At 55.8% G+C, this 22,515-nt stretch overlaps 1 protein-coding gene across 1 annotated transcript in view; it reads right to left on the bottom strand.

The window, feature by feature from the left end:
- mad1l1 (mitotic arrest deficient 1 like 1) overlaps nt 1–22,174 on the bottom strand; it is a 33,955-nt gene extending 11,781 nt beyond the window's left edge. Inside the window, exons 1-17 of the mRNA XM_086157630.1 lie at nt 22,021–22,174; nt 21,384–21,540; nt 21,156–21,296; nt 20,896–21,075; nt 20,681–20,805; nt 20,505–20,586; nt 19,926–20,056; nt 19,503–19,617; nt 19,364–19,425; nt 16,194–16,280; nt 15,267–15,411; nt 12,709–12,849; nt 12,503–12,559; nt 11,613–11,710; nt 11,330–11,420; nt 6,167–6,386; nt 3,322–3,515 (exon numbers count right to left, since the gene is read on the bottom strand). Of these exons, the coding sequence (XP_086013756.1) occupies nt 3,322–3,515; nt 6,167–6,386; nt 11,330–11,420; nt 11,613–11,710; nt 12,503–12,559; nt 12,709–12,849; nt 15,267–15,411; nt 16,194–16,280; nt 19,364–19,425; nt 19,503–19,617; nt 19,926–20,056; nt 20,505–20,586; nt 20,681–20,805; nt 20,896–21,075; nt 21,156–21,296; nt 21,384–21,527 (2,013 nt within the window). The 5' untranslated portion in view covers nt 21,528–21,540; nt 22,021–22,174. The remainder of the gene's footprint in view (nt 1–3,321; nt 3,516–6,166; nt 6,387–11,329; nt 11,421–11,612; nt 11,711–12,502; nt 12,560–12,708; nt 12,850–15,266; nt 15,412–16,193; nt 16,281–19,363; nt 19,426–19,502; nt 19,618–19,925; nt 20,057–20,504; nt 20,587–20,680; nt 20,806–20,895; nt 21,076–21,155; nt 21,297–21,383; nt 21,541–22,020) is intronic.
- Between the last annotated feature and the right edge of the window lie 341 nt (nt 22,175–22,515).

The following is a 22,515-nucleotide window of genomic DNA, read 5'->3' as shown; positions in this document are numbered from 1 at the left end:
GAGGAATCCAAGAAGATCCTTGATCGGCCGCTCCCGAGATGTTCCTCAGCCTTCCGTCAAAGGTCTCGCTGCTCCGAGACCACCGACAAAAACGGCGACGGTGGCTCGATGTGAAGAAGTTCTGCGCCGAGGAGGTCCAGAGGTACCAGCGCTGCACCCTGGTCTTCAGACCGGCCGAGACAGAGGCCGAAGCACGGCTTCGTTGTCGCGTTCGTTGTGACGGTTTCCGTCCTCTCCGGTGGAACAGCGACCCTGCAGGTTGAGACGGCAGGTCTCCACAGACCTCCTGCACTTGATCCGTATAAATTGTGCTTTGTTGGAGATGTCTGAGTTTAAAGAGCCTTTATCTTCACCGTCACTTTACTGGAACATCAATGGAGGCTTTATCACCCTCATTATGGACCGGCAGCACTGCTGGCTGAAGATAACTCACCAGGTCCTCCTGATGGTGCCAGTCCAACCCGCTGGCTGGAGAAAGAAAGGAAAAGCTGCCGAGGTCTGGGTGGACTCGCGCCCGACCAGGACCTGGACCCGGATCTCCACCTGACCCGGACCTCCACCTGACCTGGACCTGCGGGTCTGCAGCCGGCAGCCACCTTGGCGTGGCTCTCAACCCACAATCTTCTCCTCAGGAACTTCCCCGAGTCAAATCACCCTCCAGAGCCTCCAGGAGAACCCGGTTCCTCCTGGACCTCCAACCTGACAGGGCTCTGTAGGACATATAACACCAGGAGTTGTCCTGCAGAAGGATCCATCCACACCTCATCCAGAAGAACCCGGGAAGAAGCGAACGCTGAAGAACAAGCCTCTCCTCCCCCCGGCCTCTGCCGCTGCCGACAGCTAATTGGGAGGACGTTTAATGAGCTGCTCCTTTTATCCAGGGTCTCCAGGAACTGATGGAGGAGCAGAGGAGAACATCCATTTCGTCTTCTTCAAGAGAGAGTCAATAGAGAACACCAACGAGTTCTAGGAGAGCACGGCTCGCGGCGCTGTGTTCTCTCTTTAATGAGCTGATCGATAGCAGCTCTGAGAGCGTCTGGAAGCTCTGGAGATCACACTGCCTCCAGGACCTCCGGGATCTCCAGGATCTCCAGGTCTCTGTTGGACCTCATTGATCCATTGGCTCTGATTGGAGGAGACAGAAGCAGGGACGCCTCAGGAAACCAGGAAAGGCCGTTCCAGTGGATGGATGACTTCCTGGAAGGAGGTCCTGATCTGCAGACGGCACCACCTTGAAACTTCTGGGAGGAACGCGCTGGAGTGATTCCTCACCCACACGGCCAAGGTGTTTATCTGCTGATTAACCCAGCCTCATAAATACCTAATCACTGATGCTAATCAGCCATCTCACTGAGAGGGGTGCTAAAAATACACACACACACACAGACACACACACACACACACACACACACACACACCCACACACACTCTCCCTGGGAAAAACAGCTTCAGCATCATAGTCAATTTAACATACGATTAATTGCATTAATGCATTATTAATGGATGCATGCTTCTATGCACACACACACACACACACACACACGCACACGCACACACGCACACACGTATTGATTGGCTCATAAAGTTGACAAACGCTCCTGAACCTTGCGATGCCGTCAAATATCTGCAGGATTATTCTTCCCCGCCATGACGGGCTCCTCTCCAGGCCTCTGATTGGCTGTCAGAGGTCGCTGGGACCAAGGTGGCCGTGCAGATAGAAGGTCTGAGCGATAAAAACTACTTGTTTAGAAATGACTGTTTCAGGGGTCGGCCCCCCGGGCCGGCAGATAGCCCTGACCTTGGCTCTCTCTTTGAAAGTCAACCAGCTGGAGCGCCGCCCGCCTGCCCGCCCGCCCGCCGCGGCTCAGCTCGTTGGGACGCCGGCGGGAGCGCCGGCAAAACCTCCCGCCAAAACCACACTTGCAAGTTGGAGGAAAACTTCAGAGAAGTCCTCGGAGCCGGCGCCCCCCTGAAAACACGGTCCTCCCCGTCTTTGCTGCGGAGCAAAGATGGAGAGCAGAGGACGACGTGGAGAAGAAGCGGCGGCGGCGGCGGCGGGTTAAACGGCTTACACTTCCACTCCACGGAGGAGGAGATATTAGCGGGATTATCTGGGAACCTGCTGCTGAAGAACACCTCAATCCTGCCTGAAAGCCCTCCTCTCCACCCGGACACAACACCGCCCCGCTCGCGCTATTAGCACACATTAGTCGCACACGTTAGCCGCGCACGCCACGTGCACGCCACACCTGCTGCGTGGAGAACTACTCTGTATACGTGTGTGTGTGTGTGTGTGTGTGTATTCCATTTCTGGCCTCTGTGCTCCCACAGGCCACCGGGTGTAAACATACCACTCACACACACACAGACTGCGGGGAAACAACCAGAATACCCACACTGGAGGTGTCATGGTTTGTAGTGTGTGTGTGTGTGTGTGTGTGTGTGTGTGTGTGTGTGTGTGTGTGTGTGAGAGGAGGGTGTTGGGACTTGAGGAGTGAGTGTGCATTTGAGTGTGACAGTATGCACTCCGAGGGCATTATTTATGACTCGAAGCGCGCGTGCACGTGTGTGTGTGTGTGTGTGTGTGTGTGTATAGTCTTGAGGTTAATAAAAATTGACAGATTCATCTCCCCTGGCGGGGTCGCAGGTGTGTGTCCGTCGAGCAGATTGCCCCCCCCCCCCCCCCTCCTCTGCTAGCTGTCAAGCCAGTCCTTGAGCAAGGCAGTCACAGCTCCACGCGAAGCCTGGCGCTGGATCAGAATAATTACTCCCCCAAGATAATGGCGTCTCCTTCCAGCCCCGTGGATGGATTCTCCACGGTGCCGGTTCTAGATGGAGCCGCGATCACAGGGACACACACTGATTAGCAACTGAAACACACTCCGATCAGAGAGGAATACAGGGGCGGGGGGGCAAGAAGAGCGTGATAAGAGGAGGGGGATCTGGAGCACAGAGGAGACACACACACTCGCACACACACACTCGCGCGCACACACACACACGGTGATGGTGGAGCGTCTCTGCGAGGGCTGACACTCAGAGCGAGGCCATCCAGTGATGGAGTGTGGAAGCATTGGAGATGCACAGAAGAAGCTGTCGCTGCTTCCTGCAGCATTTATGAGAGCAGATAGCTCCGCTCACACGCTCACACACACTCACACACATACACACACTCACACACACACGCACGCCGCCACCGCCGGCAGGAACCTCGATGTTGGCGCCGCTTCCCTTTTCCCCGCCTCCCTGTCTGCGCCCACGGTTCTGAGAAGCTCCTAGGTTGCCCGTGGCCTGGGGCAGGTGTGTGTGTGGAGCAGGTACCTTTTTGAAGAGCAGCGAGTCGTCCATGTGCTCGGCGTAGATGGAGCTCAGCCGGTACTGGTTCTCCGTGGTGATGTCCATCTGGTAGCCCGTCAGGATGTAGCACACGGTGCGGAACTCCTGGATTTTGTGCTGGAAGACCTCCTTCAGCCTCTGGTTCTTCAGCTCGGAGCTCTCCATCTGCTTCCTCAGATCTGCAACACACACACACACACACACACACACACGACGGTCAGGGAAGGAAGCGGCTCGCCACGAAATGTACTGGTGACCATTGAGCCGGAGAGAAATGAGTCGTCGCCACGGGGACGTCGATTTCACCGCCGCCGTGCACAGGAGGCCTCGGCTGCTCCACCACATGAACGAAAGCGACACGTCAGATGGACTCGACCATCTAGAAGCATCCTGACCTCCGGTCAGAGGCCGAGTCGGGAACAAGGAGGTCCCGGGTACGATTCCAGGCGTCTGCCCGAGTTCCCCGTCAGAAGTGAGTCAATTGTCGACTCAGGTCTAAATCCGGATGATGAACCCTCTCCGGTCCCCGGAGCCCTGGACCTGCTGAGGTGACTCCTGGAACATCTCCTCCCTCCTCCTCACACGCCTGAGCCCTGAGCTTCTACCTTCACCCGTTAATCCAGTGAATGTAGACAAAGTCCTCCTCCCGAGCGCCGTTCGGCTCGCCGTCAGTCAGTCGGCGTCGATAAAACGCAGTTTCAAGGCTCTGCTAGGCTGACATTTAGCAAAGATAAATGATTACACTCACACACACACACACACACACAAACGTCAAAAGTATTTAAGTATTGACGCTGGAATCCTCTCTGCTCGCTCTCTTACAGTCACTGTCAAGTTTGGAGAAACTTCTGCTCTAATTGGTCTCGGCTGCCTTCCAGACGCCGTCGCCCGGCGAGGAGCTGCTCATCGACCCGCGGAGGTCATCCGGTGCAACCAATCGCATCTGTCAATCAATACCGTCAATACCCGTCCGTACGCGGCCGACGGCACCCACTCCTCTGCTCCATCTGGAGATGTTTGGAGAGCATTCTGACCTGAAGACACGATCCGTCATTCATTTATTCTTTGCACGGCTCGTGAGGCATTCAGGGTCGGGTCGGATCCATCATGCAAGGACGCGTTGACCTCCTCGTCCAGCTCAGGGTCTTCAGTGAACCTCCTGAACGGGTTTGGACGGTGGAAGGAACCCAACGCAGACAAGAGGAGAATATGGAGGCTCCGCAGAGGAAGACCTCCTGTGGGAATCCAACCAAGGACCTTCTGAGGAGGCGCCAGCCACATCTGACGGTTCAATTCCCTCCCGTGGTGCTCACGGGCTGACGGCGTGGCCGTGAACCCCAAGGATCATCACACGCCCTGATTGACCGGGGGGGGGGTTAAAAATGGCGGTTCAGGATGTGATTCTGCCGTGCGACTGCGTGCAGGTCCAGATCTGCACCAGGACCTGTACGTCCTCATTCTCCAGGCGTGGAGGCTGCTTTCAAACGCATCACAGGAACCTTTTGATGGAAGGACCGGATGATTCCTGCAGTGAGGGGAATGCCAAGTGTGCTGTGCACGTTGTGTGCAATCTGAAACACACACACACACGTGCACACACGCACGCACCTGTAAGCTCCACTTTGTTCTAAGTAAACACAACCATCAGAGCTTTGCTGAGCTTTGAATCAGCGCCACATGAAGCGTACAGACATCTGATCAAGGCAAGCATTCAACACACACACACACACACACACACACACACACACACACACACACACACACACACACACACACACACACACACACACACACACAGGGAGAGCAGCAGGAATCCATCTCGCCTGCAGAATTTCTGTGCTCAGAAGGAGGGGACCTGATGAAACAGCTCAGGGGTCTGCATGGAGAACCCTGGAGATGTGAAGCTGAATCGGGTTTGAGGAGAAACAAACCACCACAAATACTGCAGGGACGTCTTCTTTTGGAGAGTGCAGAGCAGTGTTCTCCTTCAACCACTTGGACCTCCACGTTGCCCCTGGCTTGGTTCTCCGCTGCCCTTCCACGTCCCACACACCGCAGGTGGACCGAAGACCAAACCTAGGTGAGATGGACGGGCGAGCGGTCCAGGTTATGCCCCGCCTCTTTGTCAGGGTCAGCAGGGATTGGCTCCTCCTCCGTTTGATAAGAGCCAATAGCAACGGGACTCTCCTGAAGGACACCTGGTCTGGACTTTGGGTCTGAGCAGAATCCGCCTGGCGACGCCTTCACTGCTCTTGACAGCTACTTCCTACCACTTGATCCGTCTCCAGATACCGGCCTCACTTTGACATCTCACACCTTGACTCTGCGTTATCTGCCGGAGATTAAAGTTCGGCAGGAAAACCAATTATCGTCTGGGATGAGCGGAGGAAGAAAACAGACGGATGAGTGGAAAGACGGAGAAGAGGAGGAGGAGGAGGAGGAGCGCAGATAGAGAGAGAGGGAGACGCCAGAGCAGAGCGACGTGGTCTTCAGAAAACAAATTAGCCCTCAGACTTCTGGGACTGATCTCCAATTAAATATTTAACCCCGTCACTGCCAAACCTCCCGGCTGAAGGCGCATCCTCACGGAACCGAGGGACCTCCGCTCCAAGGTCCACGACACCGTGGAACCTCACACACACACCTGCACACACACACACAGGGTCCAACTCTTGCACGGAGAACCTGAGGTGTTCTGCCAAGTGTGTCCCACCACCACATCTCCTGAGCCCCATGCAGGGCTGACGGCTCTTCCGGCAACGCTCACGCCTCAGGCCTGCTTGGTGGACCAGGCAGGTGCTGCTGGGCCAGCAGAAGGTGCGGTTCTTACCCAGGACCTCCTTGGAGGGGGGCAGGCTCAGGCCCAGGCCGGAGTGCAGGCCCAGGTCATCCTGGGCGCCGCCGCCCTCCTGCAGCGAGCGGACGATGTCCCTCAGACGCGTCACCTCCTCCTGCAGCTCCTCCGCCTCCTGCTGCCGCTGTTGCTTGGCAACGGCGGTGGGGTTCATTCTGAAGTGCAGCACGCGGGTGGTGACCGGGTCGTAGTCGCCCTAGGAGGGGGAGAAGACGGCCGTCAGACGGAGAAGTTACGTCGCCATCGTGGGCTGGAGTCCGCTGACGGTCAGACCTCCGCCTGGACCTGTTGCCATGGGAACAGATGGGTCGGGACGCTCCCAAGGCAGCGAGGGGACAGAACCTCCGGACGGCTCCTCTCGAACATCCAAAAGAAAAACAGGGGAACTTAGAAGGACCAACAGATCATCGAGCAGGACCGCATTATCTCTAGATCATTCATTCGTCCTGCTCTCAGGGCGCCAGGGGGTGGAGCCTCCACCTGTCAATCACAGGGTGGCTTGGAGACACGTACCCCCGTTTGCAGGTCATCCAGACATGTAGCGTTCGCTCGCTCACCCATACGTCGTAGAGACAAACCACCGTCCACACGTCCCGGAGACAGAAGCCATTGGCTCATCCATACATCAGAGAGACGCCACCATTCACCCTCTCATCCGCTCCATGTCTGGACAACCGAGGATCTCCGGTGAAGCTCCTGCATGTGTTTGGACTGCAGGAGGAACCCGGAGAACCCTGAGGAACCCCCACAGCCCAACCAGGGCCTTCTTGCTGCCAGGTGTCCCACCACACAGCAGAGTGTATCTTAGTGAATCCTGCTGGGATGGCAGCATGGGCTGTTCCGGACCTGGCTGAGATGCGGGGCGTCGACGCCCAGGCTGAAAAAAAAGTAAAGGAAAGAGCCGGAACCCCCGGTTCGGGCTAAAGGAGGAGAACGTTCCCCCTGACGTTTCCTTGATGGAGGAGCTGTAAAATGGAGAGGAAAAGAAATGAAATCCATCCATTCAGAGAGCGATTATAAAACCAGCGTGAGACAGGAGCACCTCGGGGAGCTGGCCGGCCCGCTCCACGCTCCACGCTCACGCCGCAACAACGCTAACATCACTAACATCGCACTCCTAAATCACAATTCACATCGGCGGAGGAGGAATCTGTGTATTTTTCTCACGCCTTTCCGACGGCCGCTTTATCTCGGCCGCCAAATCCTCCCTTCAGAGGGCGCCGCGGCGTTATGAGCAATCATACTCCCGACCTACTTTATTTCCCAGAGTGCTCCTCTCTGCGCCCCGGCCGCCGAGCGGAGCCGCCGCGGGGACGCCGGCCCCCGCTCGCCGGCCCCCGCTCGCCGGCTGCAAACCATCGGATTTTATCCACTAAACTGTTTGGCAAAGGCGAGAAGAGGCTAATGAAACAAAAATAGATGCTAACTGATTGATACGGTGTGTAAACAAGAACGGAGGAGGCGGGTGTGCTGCTCGCACACAAACCAGCTCCACGGTTATCATCCAGCGTGGGAGAAAGAGAGGAATGATCAGCAGGAGATGGAGAGACCGAGGGAGGAGGACGACATGAAGAAGAAGAAGAAGAAGAAGAAGGCGTCCTTTAAAACATTATTACTTTAGCTTTTATTTGGTTTTCTCCCAGCTCTACAAGGTCAGGCTAAATGAGGAGTCCATCTTAGCTTAATGCCAATAGAGGCGCGCGCACACACACACACACACACACACACTCACACACACACACACACACACACACACACACACACACACACACACACACACACACACACACACACACACACACACACAGCTCTTGATTGCTTGCAAAATTAGATCCCCCAGCCCTCCCTGCCTCCCCCCCACCTCCTCATCAACGGTTGCCAAATAAACTGGAGAACGTGGGAGAGCAGGAGTCAGGGGGGGTTTCTGGGGTTCGGGGGTTTTAAAACTGAATTAAAAATCCAGGAGACGTGGACGGAGCGGGTGAAAGCAAACCACTCCTCCGGGCGTTCAGGATGTCGGGGTGTCATTCAGAAAAGACCCTCTGTAATGACAAATAAAGCTCGGTGTGCCCGGGGCTCCGAGGGGGTGGGGGTGCGTTCATGCCCCAACGATTTGCGGCCGGCCGGCCGGCGGCCCTGACAGAGCAACGCCCCCCGCCGTAAATCTGCGGGGGAGATTTACGGCGGAGACGGCGGGGCCAGGAATAAGATGTAAATCTGACGGGAGACGCGCTGGGTTCCTGCCGCCCGGTACCTCCCTCCAGCGCTCCTAAGCTAAGCTAAGCTAAGCTAAGCATGCGTCAGAATGGAATTGCTGTCATTCCAGCCCATCAGGCCCGACGCTGCTCCCGACACGCAACAAAACAAAGAACTGCCCCAGGTGGGGGGGGGGGGGCAGGGCAAATCAAAGGCCTCTATAAACCAACATACCCTTTTTATGACCACTTATTGTGGAGCCACGGGTAAATCCCAGAGTGTGTGAGCAGTATATTTTCCCTGAGACAGCTGGCCAAGAGTGTGTGTGCACACATGAGAATGTGCAGTGTATGGAGGGAGCAGGCCTTCCACCGGCTCTACCGGCAGCAGGAACAGCACACAATCATTCACCCTCTCCTTCACACACCGGACACACACTCACACATCAGCAAACGTCCTGCATGTGTGTGAGGAACTGGGGGAGAACATGGACACCAGGAAGGGAATCCAAGCAGGAACCTTCTAGCAGCGAGGCGGAGGAGGTTCTAAGCCCCGCGCCGCCATTTTGGCTTGTTGAAGAGTGAGGACTCTGAAGGAAACTCCAGAAAGTGGGAGGCCGTTCTCTGAAGGAGCACGCGTGATACTTTCTGCCAGAGCGATGGAGGACGGGCCCCATCCGGACTCGGCCCTTCACCCGGGCCTCCCTGACTTCGAGTGTCTGTCGGGAGTCCAGAGGCGTTCCGGAGGTCTTCGCGTGTTCACGACTTCGTGGGCTACCGGAACATTTGTCCGAGCGGAGGCTGCGGTCGGGCGGGGGAGAACCGGAGGGCGCCTGGCGCAGAGGAACCGCCGAGAACTTCATTGATATTCATCTGAGAAGGACTGCTTCATTAGCAGGACGGTTATGGTGCTTTAAACATTCATGCTCCGGGACCCACGCACCAGGAGCGCACAATCAAACGCCGGCCGCCGTTGCCAGGGCAGCCGTCGCCTTCTCCGGGGAGGAAAAATAAGACGTGTCAATTTATCTCGGCGGGAGCGACGGCACGGGCGCCGGCCTGACAACAGAGAGCCCGGCGGCGTTGATGCAATCGCCTGCAAGAGTCACAATTATCTCAATCTGGACCGCTGACAGATCACAGTGTTGCACAACACGGCGGCGTTCCGTGCCAGACGCCGCCGCGTGGCTCGGGAAGTTCCGCGCCTGGAGCGGCGTGGCAGAAGCCAGCCGGTATGTAGTGGCACCTTTCCTGGGATCCACCCTCGCGCCTCACGGTCACGGTCGCAAGCTGCCATCTCGACAGCTTCCTCTGCGCTCGTGTTCCTCGGCCGTGCACGGCAGGAACCTCAGATCTTCTCCACAGTCCCTGGGCTCTCATTGGTCGTCGCGTCGGCTATTAGCGTGTAGCCGGTATCGCCATCGATCGATCGTCCGACCGAACACCCGACCTGTGGAGGGAGGAGGCCGCCTGTAGTGAGCTGGGATCCGTCCAGCTTCCTGAGATGTTTCCTCAACAGGCTCGAAGTGCTTATTGGAGACTTATTGGAGTTCTGCTTGAAGCGTGGACCAGACCTGCTCCATGTGGAAGGAGTCTTCAGACACCTGGGTTCGGTTCAGCGACACAGAAGTAACCCTACTGGAAGTGTCTCCATCACAACTTGCAGGACTGGCCTTCTCCGTGGCTGGAAGGAACGATCTTCTCTACCTTCTCCTTGTTTGTTCAGCCCTTTATAATATTTGCACTGTCATTCCTGTCCTCTTTGAATGTTGTACAGCTGCCCAGATGATTCCTCCCCTGGAGGTCCGATGGAAGGAGATGCAGTGGATGTGTAGGACTTCTCAATGGAATCATCTATCCATCCTCTTCATCTTGAAGTCTCCAGAACCTTCTTCAGCAGGGGAGGTCCCTCCTGGGGTCCAGAGAGCCTCTGACTCTCCACAAGAGACGGAGGGATTTCATGTCTTAGATTCATGTTCCAGGTTTTCCAGGACGGCGGTGTGAGGCACCGGTGGACGTGCCGGATCTAAAAACATGATGGAGATTTTCTGCTGCTGATGTTCTGCCTTTCCCTCAGCATCAACTCCTCGGAAGATGTGAACGTTGAGAGGAAGAACTGGAGGAGCAGGAGCCTGATCCGCTTCCTTCATTCGGCAAGCCGAGGTCTCACGGTGAGCATTTGACCGTGGAGGAGTCATAAGACCTGATACACTGACCGCGCACACACACACGCACACGCACACACAGGCTTGCCAATTGCCTTAAAAGTGTTGGTCATGCTTGAGAACCCCAAGATCCCATTCAACTCACAACTAAATGGAAGCACATCGTGCTTCATTAGAGCCGACTTCTGGTCCTGGTTTGGAGAACGGGGGGGAAACACACCAATTTAAAGAGAAAGAAGGGACTGGACAGAAGCCGCAGAGTTAGACAACTAACTTTTAGAGATAAAAGTAGCAGGATTAGATGCACAATCTCCTGTGTGGTGTGTGAGTGTGTGTGTGTGTGTGTGAGTGTGCGTGCAGTTATGCTGCCACCAGGATTCATTTCACCTCGTCCCGTTTGGTTTCCCAGCAGACACGAGCAAAGGCCTCCATTTATTTTGACCATATCTCTCCCGGCTACCACCCCATCTTCTCTAATCCCTTAAAACAATTAGGCTGTGTGTGTGTGTGTGCGTGTGTGTGTGTGTGTGTGTGCGTGTGAGGTTAAATAAACCACAGGTTTAACAACTTTTCCACCTGAGTGTGCCGGTATCACACCCAGGTCCAATTCTGATGGAAAAGCTGCGAGATGCACCAAAGCAGTGGTCTGAGTCCGTCTGCGGCATCATGGCGGCGCCCTCGGGGTTATTAAATTGGTTCCTTTGAGCCGGACGCGCAAATCCTTCCACCCGAAATAAGAAAATCAAATAAAAATAAAGTCTGGAGGTCTGGGCCCTCACCTGCAGGTTGTGTCTCTCCAGCCGCATCTCCAGAATGTTGTTCTGCTCCTCCAGACGCTGACGCTCCGCCTCCAGTTCCTCAATCTTCTGTCTGGAAGGTGGACACACACACACACACACACACACACACACAGGCTGACTTGTTTACAAATACTTTGGGTGAAGAACAGGGGGTTCCAAAAGTGGGGGGAGCAAGGATTGGTGTGTGTGTGTGTGTGTGTGTGATGTTACACAGCGTTTGTAAAGTGAGTTGTGAGTTGCTGCCCCAGCATGTGTGAGCTACCTCAGGATGTCCAGCTCCTCTTTGGAGGCCGAGGAGCTGCCGTCGGCAGAGGAGGAGGACATCCGGCTCTTCTTCAGGGACTCCAGCTGGAGCTCCACCTGTGGGAGGGCGGAGGAGAACATCATCTCCAGATGAAGACGCATTGCGTAGCGTTGGCAAGATCTGCATTTTTGTTGGTTCTGCTCCTCTGCTTCACATCTGCCCTCCCATCTCCTGGGCTGATCTGGCTCACAGCCTCGCTGAGACAGACCAGTAATTAGCGCCGCACCAGGCAGGTGGATTTCACGCGTCAATACTCATTGCCGCGGCCGCGTTGACGTCGCCCCGGCAACGAGGAGCCATAAAAAGCAGGCGGAGAAGGTGAGGGGCTCGGAGACGGCCGAGGAGCTTCGAGTGCGCTTCCAGTGCGCCGCTCGTGCCCGGACCTTCTGATCTTCAGATGTTTGGAGGAGTTCTGTTCTTCTTCTGTAGCTGTTATACTAGTTGGTGCCACACGGCAGAGCTAAAAGGAAAATGGGTTGTGGGGCTCCTGGCTCAGGTGGAGATCTGCCTGGGGATCACTGGACCTCCTACCCAGGAGTTTGTCTCATTTGACGCTTTGAATGATAAAGTCATTAAGTCCCGACCGTTTCACCGCCCAGTCCACCCCGGTGGACCAGGGGTGGAGGTGCCTGGATCTCAGCTGAGCACATCTTTCTTCTTACACTTCAGATGGATCGTACTGCATCGGCTGACATCTCCCCCTGGTGGCCGGAGGCGCAAATGCAGGTTCACAGGGTTCCACCAATCAGGGGGCGGGAAACTCAGGCCCTCCTGAGTGGCTTTTTCATCCGGATTAAACACACGTGCACGTGAAAGAACCCATCGTGCACAGGGGTTGAGGGACTCACGGTCTGCAGCTGCAGCTTCAAGCTCCCCACCTCCTCCTGGGCCTTGGTCAGCTGGGCCTGCAGGGGAAGGAGGCTTCAGTAGGGCCTTCATGTCATTACACACACACACACACACACACACACACACACACACACACACACACACACACACACACACACACACACACACACACACAACACACACAAACACACACAAACACACACACCTCCAGCTCGACGTTTTGGTTTTGTGTCTTCTGCAGCACGTCCTCCGCCTCCCGCAGCCGCTTGCTCAGCTGGGGTGTGTATTCAGTGGGCGCCAGCTCGCTGTCGTACGACTCCAGGATGGAACGCATTCCGTCACGCTCCTATGACACACACACACACACACACGGCAAAACATGAAAACCCCAGAGCGTGTATGACCCAGGATCTTGTGGACGGGATGAGGATGAGATGGGATTATCAGAGCGGGTGAATGACAGCCGGACTCCTTTGGAAAGACGCTCGTCTGTCTGTGCCTGCGACCTGAGGTGACCCCCTGCGACCTGAGGTGACCCCCTGCGACCTGAGGTGACCCCCTGCGACCTGAGGTGACCCCCTGCCACGGGTGCTGACGCTTGGCGGCGATGCCCCAGAAGCTAAGTGTGGAGAACCGATACCCACATGGCACAGAGATGGGACATCATCCAAAGACCCGCATGGCGTCGTGTCCCTCCCCTCCTCTTTGGGGCGTCAGAACGGCATCGGCCTCGCTCACAGCCGCCATCTGTGCATGTGAGGTTTGCATGCACGTCGGTTCTGTGCAGAACCAAGAGGCGTCACAGTGATGTGGACATGTGTCGCGGAACGCTCGGCCTGCTGCACAGCCCGCTGGGATTGTGAAGCAGCCAGACATGTGTGTGTGTGTGTATATATATATATATATATATGTGTGTGTGTGTGTGTCTGCCACGGACGGAGCAAACAAAGAAGGTGCATTAGATGTGGACAGAGCGGCGCCCCAAACCACCGCCGACAGCGGTCGGTCACTTCTGCGTCACAAAACACGAACCACAGCCACTGTAGTTTGCCGTTGCCATGGTGACACAAATTGAACAACGGGCATGAAACATCCCTTGGTTCCCGGGCGGCTGCTCGGCGACCACGCCGACGATGTCATGACAACGGACGGTTTGTTTTACACTGGCTGACAGCGCTCTCTCTCGGGAGCGCGGTAAACCCGCCTTCGCACTCAAAGTTCTCCCCCCTCCAAGGTCACCTGGACACCTGACCTCCGCCCCGGGCTGAAGGTGCTGTCCACCAGCTTCCACTGCAGGGTTCACACACCCGGAGCCGTTGCCAGGCAACCAGACACAAAGGGCAAAGGGGCAGGAAACGCAAACACCCTGGCGAGGAAGGCAGGGTCACTGACGGGTGAGCGAGTCCGAGGTGTGACGTGACACACCTGGTGGACACCGGGGGGAGAGGACGACGACACACACACCTTTGGAGTGAGAGAGTTTCATGTGTGTGTGAGTGAGTGCGTACGCACGCCTGTGTAGCTGGAGACCTTCTGGCTATTCACTAGCCATTAGTCCCGTGGCTTCATCTAAATCAAACATCTCCCAGCGCTGGAGGAGAAGAACAGTAGGAAATGTTTTTCTGAAATGGCTTTTTGTGGATAACGGACGGTCCCCGGGGGATGGAGGGGGATGGAGGGGGCAGGAGGAGGGCAGGAGGAGGGCAGGAGGAGGGCAGGAGGAGGGCAGGAGGTGCTGAGCTCCGGCGTCCGGCAGCTGATTAAAAGAGCGGATGATCTATAAAGAGTTCATTTGTGTGTAATTCATTCAGACAAGGAGAAGGAGAAGTCTGGGGTGTTTTCTCCTGGGGGGGGTCTGATTTATCTGTTCGTGTCATTACAGTGATTGGATGCAGAACTTTCCCGCGGTCACCTTTACCCATCCCACACACACACACACACACACACACACACACACAACACACACACACACACACACACACACACACACACACACACACACACACACACACACACACACACACACACACACACACACACACACACACACACACACACACACGGAAGTGCATGCAGGCAGGATTGATTGTTTACATCACTTATGTTGCACTCAGGATGGCGTTGGGGGTGGAGCCAATCATAGCCGTCATGGGTGAGAGGCAGGGTTTGCCGGTCACCTGTCAATCACAGGGCCGCACACACACTTGTGCACGGTCATTCACGCCTGAAGACCGTCTGGAGTCTTCAGTGAAACGGAGAACCACCGCCTTTAGCTGCCTCTTCAGCTCCAATCATATTTCAGACACGGCCTCGGCCCTGTTCAGGCATGCCGGCCATTGGGTCTGTGTGTGTGTGTGTGTGTGTGAGTGTGTGTGTGTGATTTGTGTACTAAGTGAGCGAGCATGTTGGCCCAGGGAATCACACACATTGAGAAATCAATATTGCGCGGAGGTCCAGTCAAGAGCTGCGGAGCAAGAGGAGGCAGGAGTTTTGTGTGTGTGTGTGTGTGTGTGTGTGTGTGTGTGTGCATTAGGGATTCTATGCCGGCCTCCAGTGTTTACTGTGTTCACTGGGAGTGAAAAGGCTTTGTCAGAGCGGCACAGTCCATGTGGCGTGACAGTACTCGCTGATGTGTGTGTGTGTGTGTGTGTGTGTGTGTGTGTGTGTGTGTGTGTGTGTGTGTGTGTGTGTGTGTGTGTGTGTGTGTGTGTGTGTGTGTGTGTGTGTGTGTGTGTGTGTGTGTGTGTGTGTGTCTGTGTGTACCTTGGTTAAGAGCAGCGCTCTCCTCTGCAGCCGTCGGACCAGGGAGTCCTGTGCCTCCCTCTTCTTCTGCTCCTCCAGGGTTCTGCTGCGCTGCTGGGACAGCTCGGCGCCCAGCTCGGCCTGCGAGCGCTCCATGCTCCTCACACTGATGGACCACCACGGAGAGTGAGGACGGCGGCGTGGGTGCAGGGTAATAATTGGGGTGCAGGGTAATAATTGGGGTGCAGGGTAATAATTGGGGGGGGCTCGTGCCTGTTTTACCAAACAGGAGGACAAGCTGAGAACGTCTGACCAACCGTGCATGGATGATCTGCAGCAGTGGCTCGATCAATAACACTGTTATTATACTGCAGGACAGTAATTACACAAACTCTGCTGCCACACACACACACACACACACACACACACACACACACACACACACACACACACACACACACAAACATAGACAGAATAAACAGTCATTGGGCTGATTCTAATATTCCATAATGAGCCCAACGCACTAAGCAGCGGAGGGCTTGTTAGCTAATGAAGGCTTCCTTTGCCGGACTGAGCTGTGGAGCGGACCCACACACCCCTCACACACCCCACACACACACCCCTCACACACCCCACACACACCCCCAGCACCTCCGCCTAAACAGGACAAGTTTAATTAGTGGATTTCTTCTTTCTCTCTCACACATACACTCACAAATGCACACGCACACACATGCACACACACACACACATGCACAGCCACTACTGTCAGGAGTGCTATCAGAATGAGGACTGCTTTAATTAACTTTGCAACAATTAAGGACTTCTAAGAGATCTGCTCCAGCAGATGTGTGTGTATGTGTGTGTGTGTGTGTGTATGTAGAGGAGGCGAGAGAGGAAGGGACTGGGGGCGGGGGCTTCATGTGTGTGAAAGTGTGTGTGTGTTACCGGCTGCTGAGTGTATAGTTCTGCTCCTTCAGTGTAATTTCTCTCTGCTGGATCTGAATCACCTCCCTGGACAGGTCGTCTGGTTTCCTGCAGGCAGACATGATACGGGGTGTGTACACATGTACGCACGCACGCACACGCACACGCACACACACACACACACACACACACACACACACACACACAAAACAATTCCCAGAAGGGTGGAAAAAGATGCGGACGGAGGAACCACTGGCGTGTCCAGTGTGAGGATCCAGAAAACGGCGGCGGCAGGAGGGCCGCCCTGCGGACCCGTCAGTGACGGCCGTGGTTATCGGAGGCCGCACACTGCGGAGGGCGGCTGCTGGAGCTCAGCGGTGTGTCGGTGGAGGGCAGAGCGGCAGGACAAATGATGCAGGTGAGGCGGTCCCGTCACAGAATACCACGCCATGAGTCACATGGGGGGGGGGGGCACTCCGGGGGCCAAAGCTCTGCTCACCTGAGGAACACCTGAAGGACGTGGGCGCCGGCCGACCACGGCGAGCCGTCCGACGAGGCCTACTCATCTCCCGACGGGATCCGAGAGAAGATCTGAGAAAACATCGGCTCTCGTCCTCGGAGCTGAGACCCACCTCCTGGTCCTCAGCGGGGCGACGCCTCGAATCCCCGGGGATTAGGAACAACCCGCTCGCAGAGTCCACGCTCAACTCCTTTTAAACTACTATTCAGCAAATTAGCCAGGCGAGGAGAACGGCGGCGGAGACAGCGCCGGCCTCTGATTGGTCAGTCTCCCTTTGTGTCCTCTGACAGCTTATACAAAATAAATCAGAGGAGCCGGCGGTGAAGTGTAAGAGTGGTCCCGCTTCCCGTTTGATCCCGACATGCTGTGTGAGCGTGGGTTTCCATGGCAACACATCTGTTCACGTAAGGGAACCTGCTCTTTTTAACCTTTGAGAGGAAACATCTGGGTTCGTCTCGGCTCTCCGTCCAACTGGAACCAGATTGTTCTTTGGAATCCAGAAGAAAAAGTGGAACTTTATTAATGCATCCATCTCCTCGGGGGTGAGGCCTCCTGAAGGCGTCCAGACCAGAAGATGGCTGCTCAGGATGTGGCCCCTTCTGCTCAGGGGGTTTTGAACCCTGCCCTCCCGATGAGCTGCTTCATCCATCTTCCGCGGGGTGGCGTCGAGCGCCGGCTGTGGCTGCCATTGGGCGAGAGGCTGTGAGAGGCGGAGCCACAGAGACAGGAAGCCACTTGCGCCCTATTAGCCTTAACAGGGAAGGTAGCCTTCCAACGTTCTCCTCGGTGCTTCGACGCCAGGCGCCTCGGCCGACTTATTCCGAGCGGGACGCCGTTTCCACGGAAACCCACACCCTGAATCGTCCACGGGGGGAGAGGAGCCATCGGCCGCGTTTCAAAGCCCTGCGGCGTGAACTTGGTTTAAACTTCCACCGGGGTCAGAGGGGTTGAATTAGAACACCGGAAAAATCCAGCCCAACATGAAGGACTCAATAATGAGTGCTCAGAAGCTCCGGGGCCATCGCGCGGCGCCGCTCCGGCACAACCCTCAGTCGATAGCAATCTCCGCTCGGCGCCGCTGTGGCGGGCTTAATGAAGGGGAATAGATTGCGGGACCAAACACCGGTCTCACCCCCCCACCATTACTTTTGCTTTTTGCACCGCATTGCAGGCTCAGCATCAGCAGAACAACATCTCACCCGGACCGGCAATTATGGCGGACACGGGATTTCTGTCGACACGGCCGGAGGGGGGAGGTGGAATCGGAGGAACCTCGGTTTACAACGTGCATCGAGCCCCCCCTCCCCTCCAAAGGTGCGTGGGGTTTTAGTGAGGCGAGGCGTTCAAGGAGCCGGCGGCCCATGATAAACATTTCGGAGCGGCTCAAATCCTGGAACTCATTCGGGCAGCTGGCCCGGCCCGGCCCGCCCACAGCCGGCCCTGAGATGATTGACAGCTCAGCTCGCCGCCTCAACTGAGAAAACTTTTAATGTTCGACCCCTCTGCTCACCGGGGGGGAGGCAGCACACACTCTGACACACACACACACATAAACAAACCTGACACACACGTCGAGAAGCCGCTGTGTGTTTGTGTTCTGGAGTTGGAGAACACGGCTCGTGTTGGAAAGGCTCTGCAGTCTCAACACCAGAAAGGGGTTCCTATTTCTTCGGTCAAACCGTCCTGAGCTGTGAACGTCACCGTGAGACGGAGAGGCAGAAACACAAAGGCTCGTGTGCTTGCTGGGGCGGAGCGGTCTAATTGCTGGTGTGCTGGAGGCGTCCTGCTCTCAGGCTGGGTCCCGTCAGGACGCCTCTCAGACATTTGATCCTGCAAACCTTTGATTTTCCAGAAAATCATTATGTTTACACCTCCGCCATTGAACCACAGCTACGATGGACGATAAGTAAGTCGCGAGTCGTGTCAGTGCAGAAACACAGATGACCGGCGGCGTGTCGGGGAGAGACGAGAAGGGCGGCCAGTAGGGGGCGCCGTGGACCGGGCTGAGCTCAGACACCTTCTCTGACTTCTGAAGTACCACTCCTCTCCATCACTGAGAGTCCTCAGCCTCCTGTCCATCAGTGGGTCTCCTCTCCATCACTGAGTCTCCTGTCCATCAGTGAGTCTCCTGTCCTTTAGTGAGTCTCCTCTCGTTCAGTGTGCTCCTCCAAGTGGTGGGAAGGTTCCCCCTGCAGCTCAGAGGAGGTGGTGCAGTCCATCCCTGCACCGACACATGCCATGGTCTCCTTTAAACTGGCCTCTGAATAATGGGAGTCTATTCTTGTGTTCGTCCTTCACACACACACGCACGCACGCACGCTCGCGCTCGCACACACACACACACACGCACGCACACACAAACACACACAGATGAGCACAGTGTCAAGTGGACTGCCTCCCATCACATCAAGAGTGAATCATGTGGTGGCGTGCACGTCTGCGTGCGTGGCGTTGGCGTCCTGATGGGTCAGTTCCGCCCCGCCGCTCCGAAGGAAACATGTGGTTGGTCTGCAGGTGAGCGAGGACACACTGCTCTGGCTGCCGGTGGTGTCGGAGTGTAAGGAATGCCTGCAGCGCCCCCTGCTGGCCCCGGCAGAAGAAGCTTCTAACCCACGCGTGAGGATGCCTTCAAGGACCTCCAACCCTCTCCGTTCCTGTCACACATTCTGACCTGATGTTGAGTCCCGTGGACTGGCCCAGGTTCTCCCAGGCTTGCAGCTTCTCCGCCAGCCTCTGAGGGTCGACAGAGAGCAGGGGACTTCAGCCGGCGAGCGAGCGACTCTGAAGCTTCGGACGTGCGGCTACGCTACCTCCTTCTCCAGCTCCTTGTTGACCAGCTCCTCCTTGGTCTTCTCCATCCTCTCCAGCTTCCTGCGAAGGCCCTCCACCTCCTCTTTCAGCAGGCTGCAGTTCTCTCTGCTCTCCCTGGGAACGAGATCACACAGCTCAAGGTCAGACGGCGGATCCGGGCCTCCTCCCGGGAGAGACGACCCTGATGAATGCCTGTCTGTCACGGCGGTGACGGGCGGCGTGCACGACGGAGAGTTGGAGACGAGATCATTAAATGATAATGAAAGGGTTTACGGCTAAAAGTAGGTGAATCCTACGAAACCCAAGCTGACGTCACCTTGAATTAATAAGCGTCCAGTGGAATCATTCAGCGTCCTGCCGCCGCCGCCACCGCCATCTTTTCCGGGAAATAAACAAATCCCCCCCCCCATCCTGCCACTGACCTGAGGAAGGCGTTGTCCTCCCGGAGCCGCTTCAGCTCCTTCTCCAGGTCCGGGACCCGGCCCGCCTCCGACTTCACCGCCTTGGCGATGGCGACGTCCTGCTCCTGGAGGGCCAGGCGCCGCTCCAGCTCCTGGGGGGACAAACAGCCAGGGGCCGCTGCTGTCAGAGCCGGGTTCAACTATTGGCTGTTGTTAGTTTCTTCCTTCGCTGCTCCTTCCCTGTGAGCTGCAGCATGGCCCCAGCACGCACATTAAAACCAGCAAGAAGTTGCTCAACATCTGCCACCTGGATACTACGGGGTGCAGCTGTGTCTCTGCACCCCGACCTCCCCGTTGGCTGGTTTGGGGTTCAGTTCCTGGCCCTCCTGTTAGCTAAGTGTCCTCAGGAAAGACCCTGAGACGCCCCACTGCCTCCAGACAGAACAGGTTAGCGCCCTGCATGGCAGCTCTGCCACCATAGTTGCATGAATGGGTGAGTGTGTATATAGGTGGGTGTGTTCATGTAGTTTTCAAGAGAATAATCTCCTATTCCCCCCCCCCCCCCCCCCGTACTGCCCAGGTGTGACGACCGTTACACACCTTGATCCTGACGTTGTGCTCTGAGCAGGACGTCTGTGAGGCCTGGAGGCTCTGGCAGAGCAGCGACACCTCCTGGTACTTCCTGGTTCAAACACCGACAGGTGCCCACGAGTAAGTTAAGACTGTACACTCTGATGATGTATAATGTGAGTGTGTATGTGTGTGGGTGTGCACACCTGCGCTGTAGGTCCAACTGCTCCTGCAGTTCCTGCTTCTCCAGGGTCTGACTGGAGACGGCTGAGTCCTGGTTCTGAAGCCTCTGCTTCAGGTCTCTGATGTCATCCTTTAAACAGCTGATTGTCTATGGCGGCGAGGAATATGAGTGTAAGATAAAGCCAGCGAGCAGGACATAGGTGTGTGTTTGTGTGTGTGTGTGTGTGTGTGTGTATACCTGGTTAGCAGAGCTCAGTCTGGTATCTCGCTCGTCCAGCTTCTTGTTGAGGTCCTCCAGGTTCTTGCAGAGAGCGCGATTTGCTTCCAAATGCTCCGACAGGGTCTTAGCCGCCTCCGACTCCCGTTCCTCCAGCTTCTTGATCCGCGCCAGCAGGTCCTGTTTCCGGTCTATCTCGTGCTGACACAGAGAGACAAAGTGAGACGGCGTCCTTCTCGGCCGTGGGGAGGAGGACACCGAGCTGGACCTGCGTCTTGTACCTCCAAGTCGCGCGCCTTGTCAGAGGCAGCCTTTTCCAGTTCGAAGCGCGCTCGCTTGTGGCTGAGCTCCATCTGCTTCTTCTCCTGGTCCAGCTGATGATAGCTGTGCTTTGAGTGAACCCTCTCCGCCGCCTCCAGCAGCTGACACAAAAGGAGAAGAGAGACGCCCACGGTTCAGACCTCTACTACGAACCTGTTGGTGACGGAGGTGCCGGGCTGCGTGGTTACCTCCATGCTGCGTTTGTACTGGCTCTGCAGGTTGGCGCCCCGTGCCGGGTTCTCCTGCAGCTGCTGCGGAGGCTCGGGGCGGCTGATAAAGGAGTTGAAGGACTTCAGGGTTGTCAATACGGTGGTGTCATCCTCCAGGTCCATGTCGAGGCTGTTCCTGTTCATGAACACACAGCTTAGGCACAGACAACCTGCATTTTGCCGCATTGCACTTTACAATGACAACAAAGCTTTTCTACTTCGATGTTGCTTCAGCTGCCATGCTATCCCAGGCTAGCAGTGTATGTTAGTAAGAAGAGGACTCATGTGGCATGACATTGTAGCTAAATTTAATAATAAACAGCGATTCCGACAGAGATCACGGCTCACCAAGCGGATAAAAAACAAATACTTACATAGTAGTTGAGGCTGCTATCTTTGGCTTATTAGGTAATACTGCCATTATTCATTGTCTTTTCACGGAGTTCAATACTCTTTAAACTGCTGTTAATTTAAGGTGACTCCTGTCGCTAATACCTGATGCTAACCCCGAAGTTCTATTCGGTTTTAGTTTCTAAACCCGCTCAGCTGAATTCACTCGGTAATCGTTAGCAGACTCTCAAAGAACGGGTTCAAGAGCCGCCCGGGACGAACGTACCGGAGCCGGGTTGTTTGTGAAGAGTCGCTGGTTAGTTGTTGAACAGTTAACTCTGTAGGTAGTTAGCCTCGCTAGCTGTGCGCGAACTCCCTCCAGTTCAGGTCGAACGCGGTGCGGCGAGATCTCGCAAAGCATCGCGAGACCAGGGCACGACAGAGACGTTACAAGTGGAGAGATTGTTTACTAGCGCGTCCCGCGGCTACGAGCAGGGAAAGAGCTCGACGCAGACGACGCTTTCATGACAACGAGTTAGTTGGCTCACAAAACGACAATTCCTTCGTCGTTTACCATTTATTCTCGGCCGATGATAGTTTTTGAATGTGTAACCGGTGAAGATAAAGACGGTGGAGGATTTTAAGTAGTCAGGGTTAGCGGTCCAGAGCACTGGAGATGTTTCCAGGGTGGAGCAGCGGCTGAGAGATGCGATCAAGAAGGTTGGAACGGGTGGAGAAAAGTGTCAGGGTGATAAAGGAGTCTGAGCCAGAATGAAAGGAA

Source organism: Fistularia commersonii, chromosome 12, assembly GCF_037954325.1.
Source record: "Fistularia commersonii isolate RoL2024-O1a breed Wild chromosome 12, RoL_Fcom_v1.0, whole genome shotgun sequence".
NCBI lineage: Eukaryota > Metazoa > Chordata > Actinopteri > Syngnathiformes > Fistulariidae > Fistularia > Fistularia commersonii.
The sequence above is the reverse complement of the archived record's forward strand: the minus strand, read 5'-3'. Positions and strand labels throughout refer to the sequence as shown.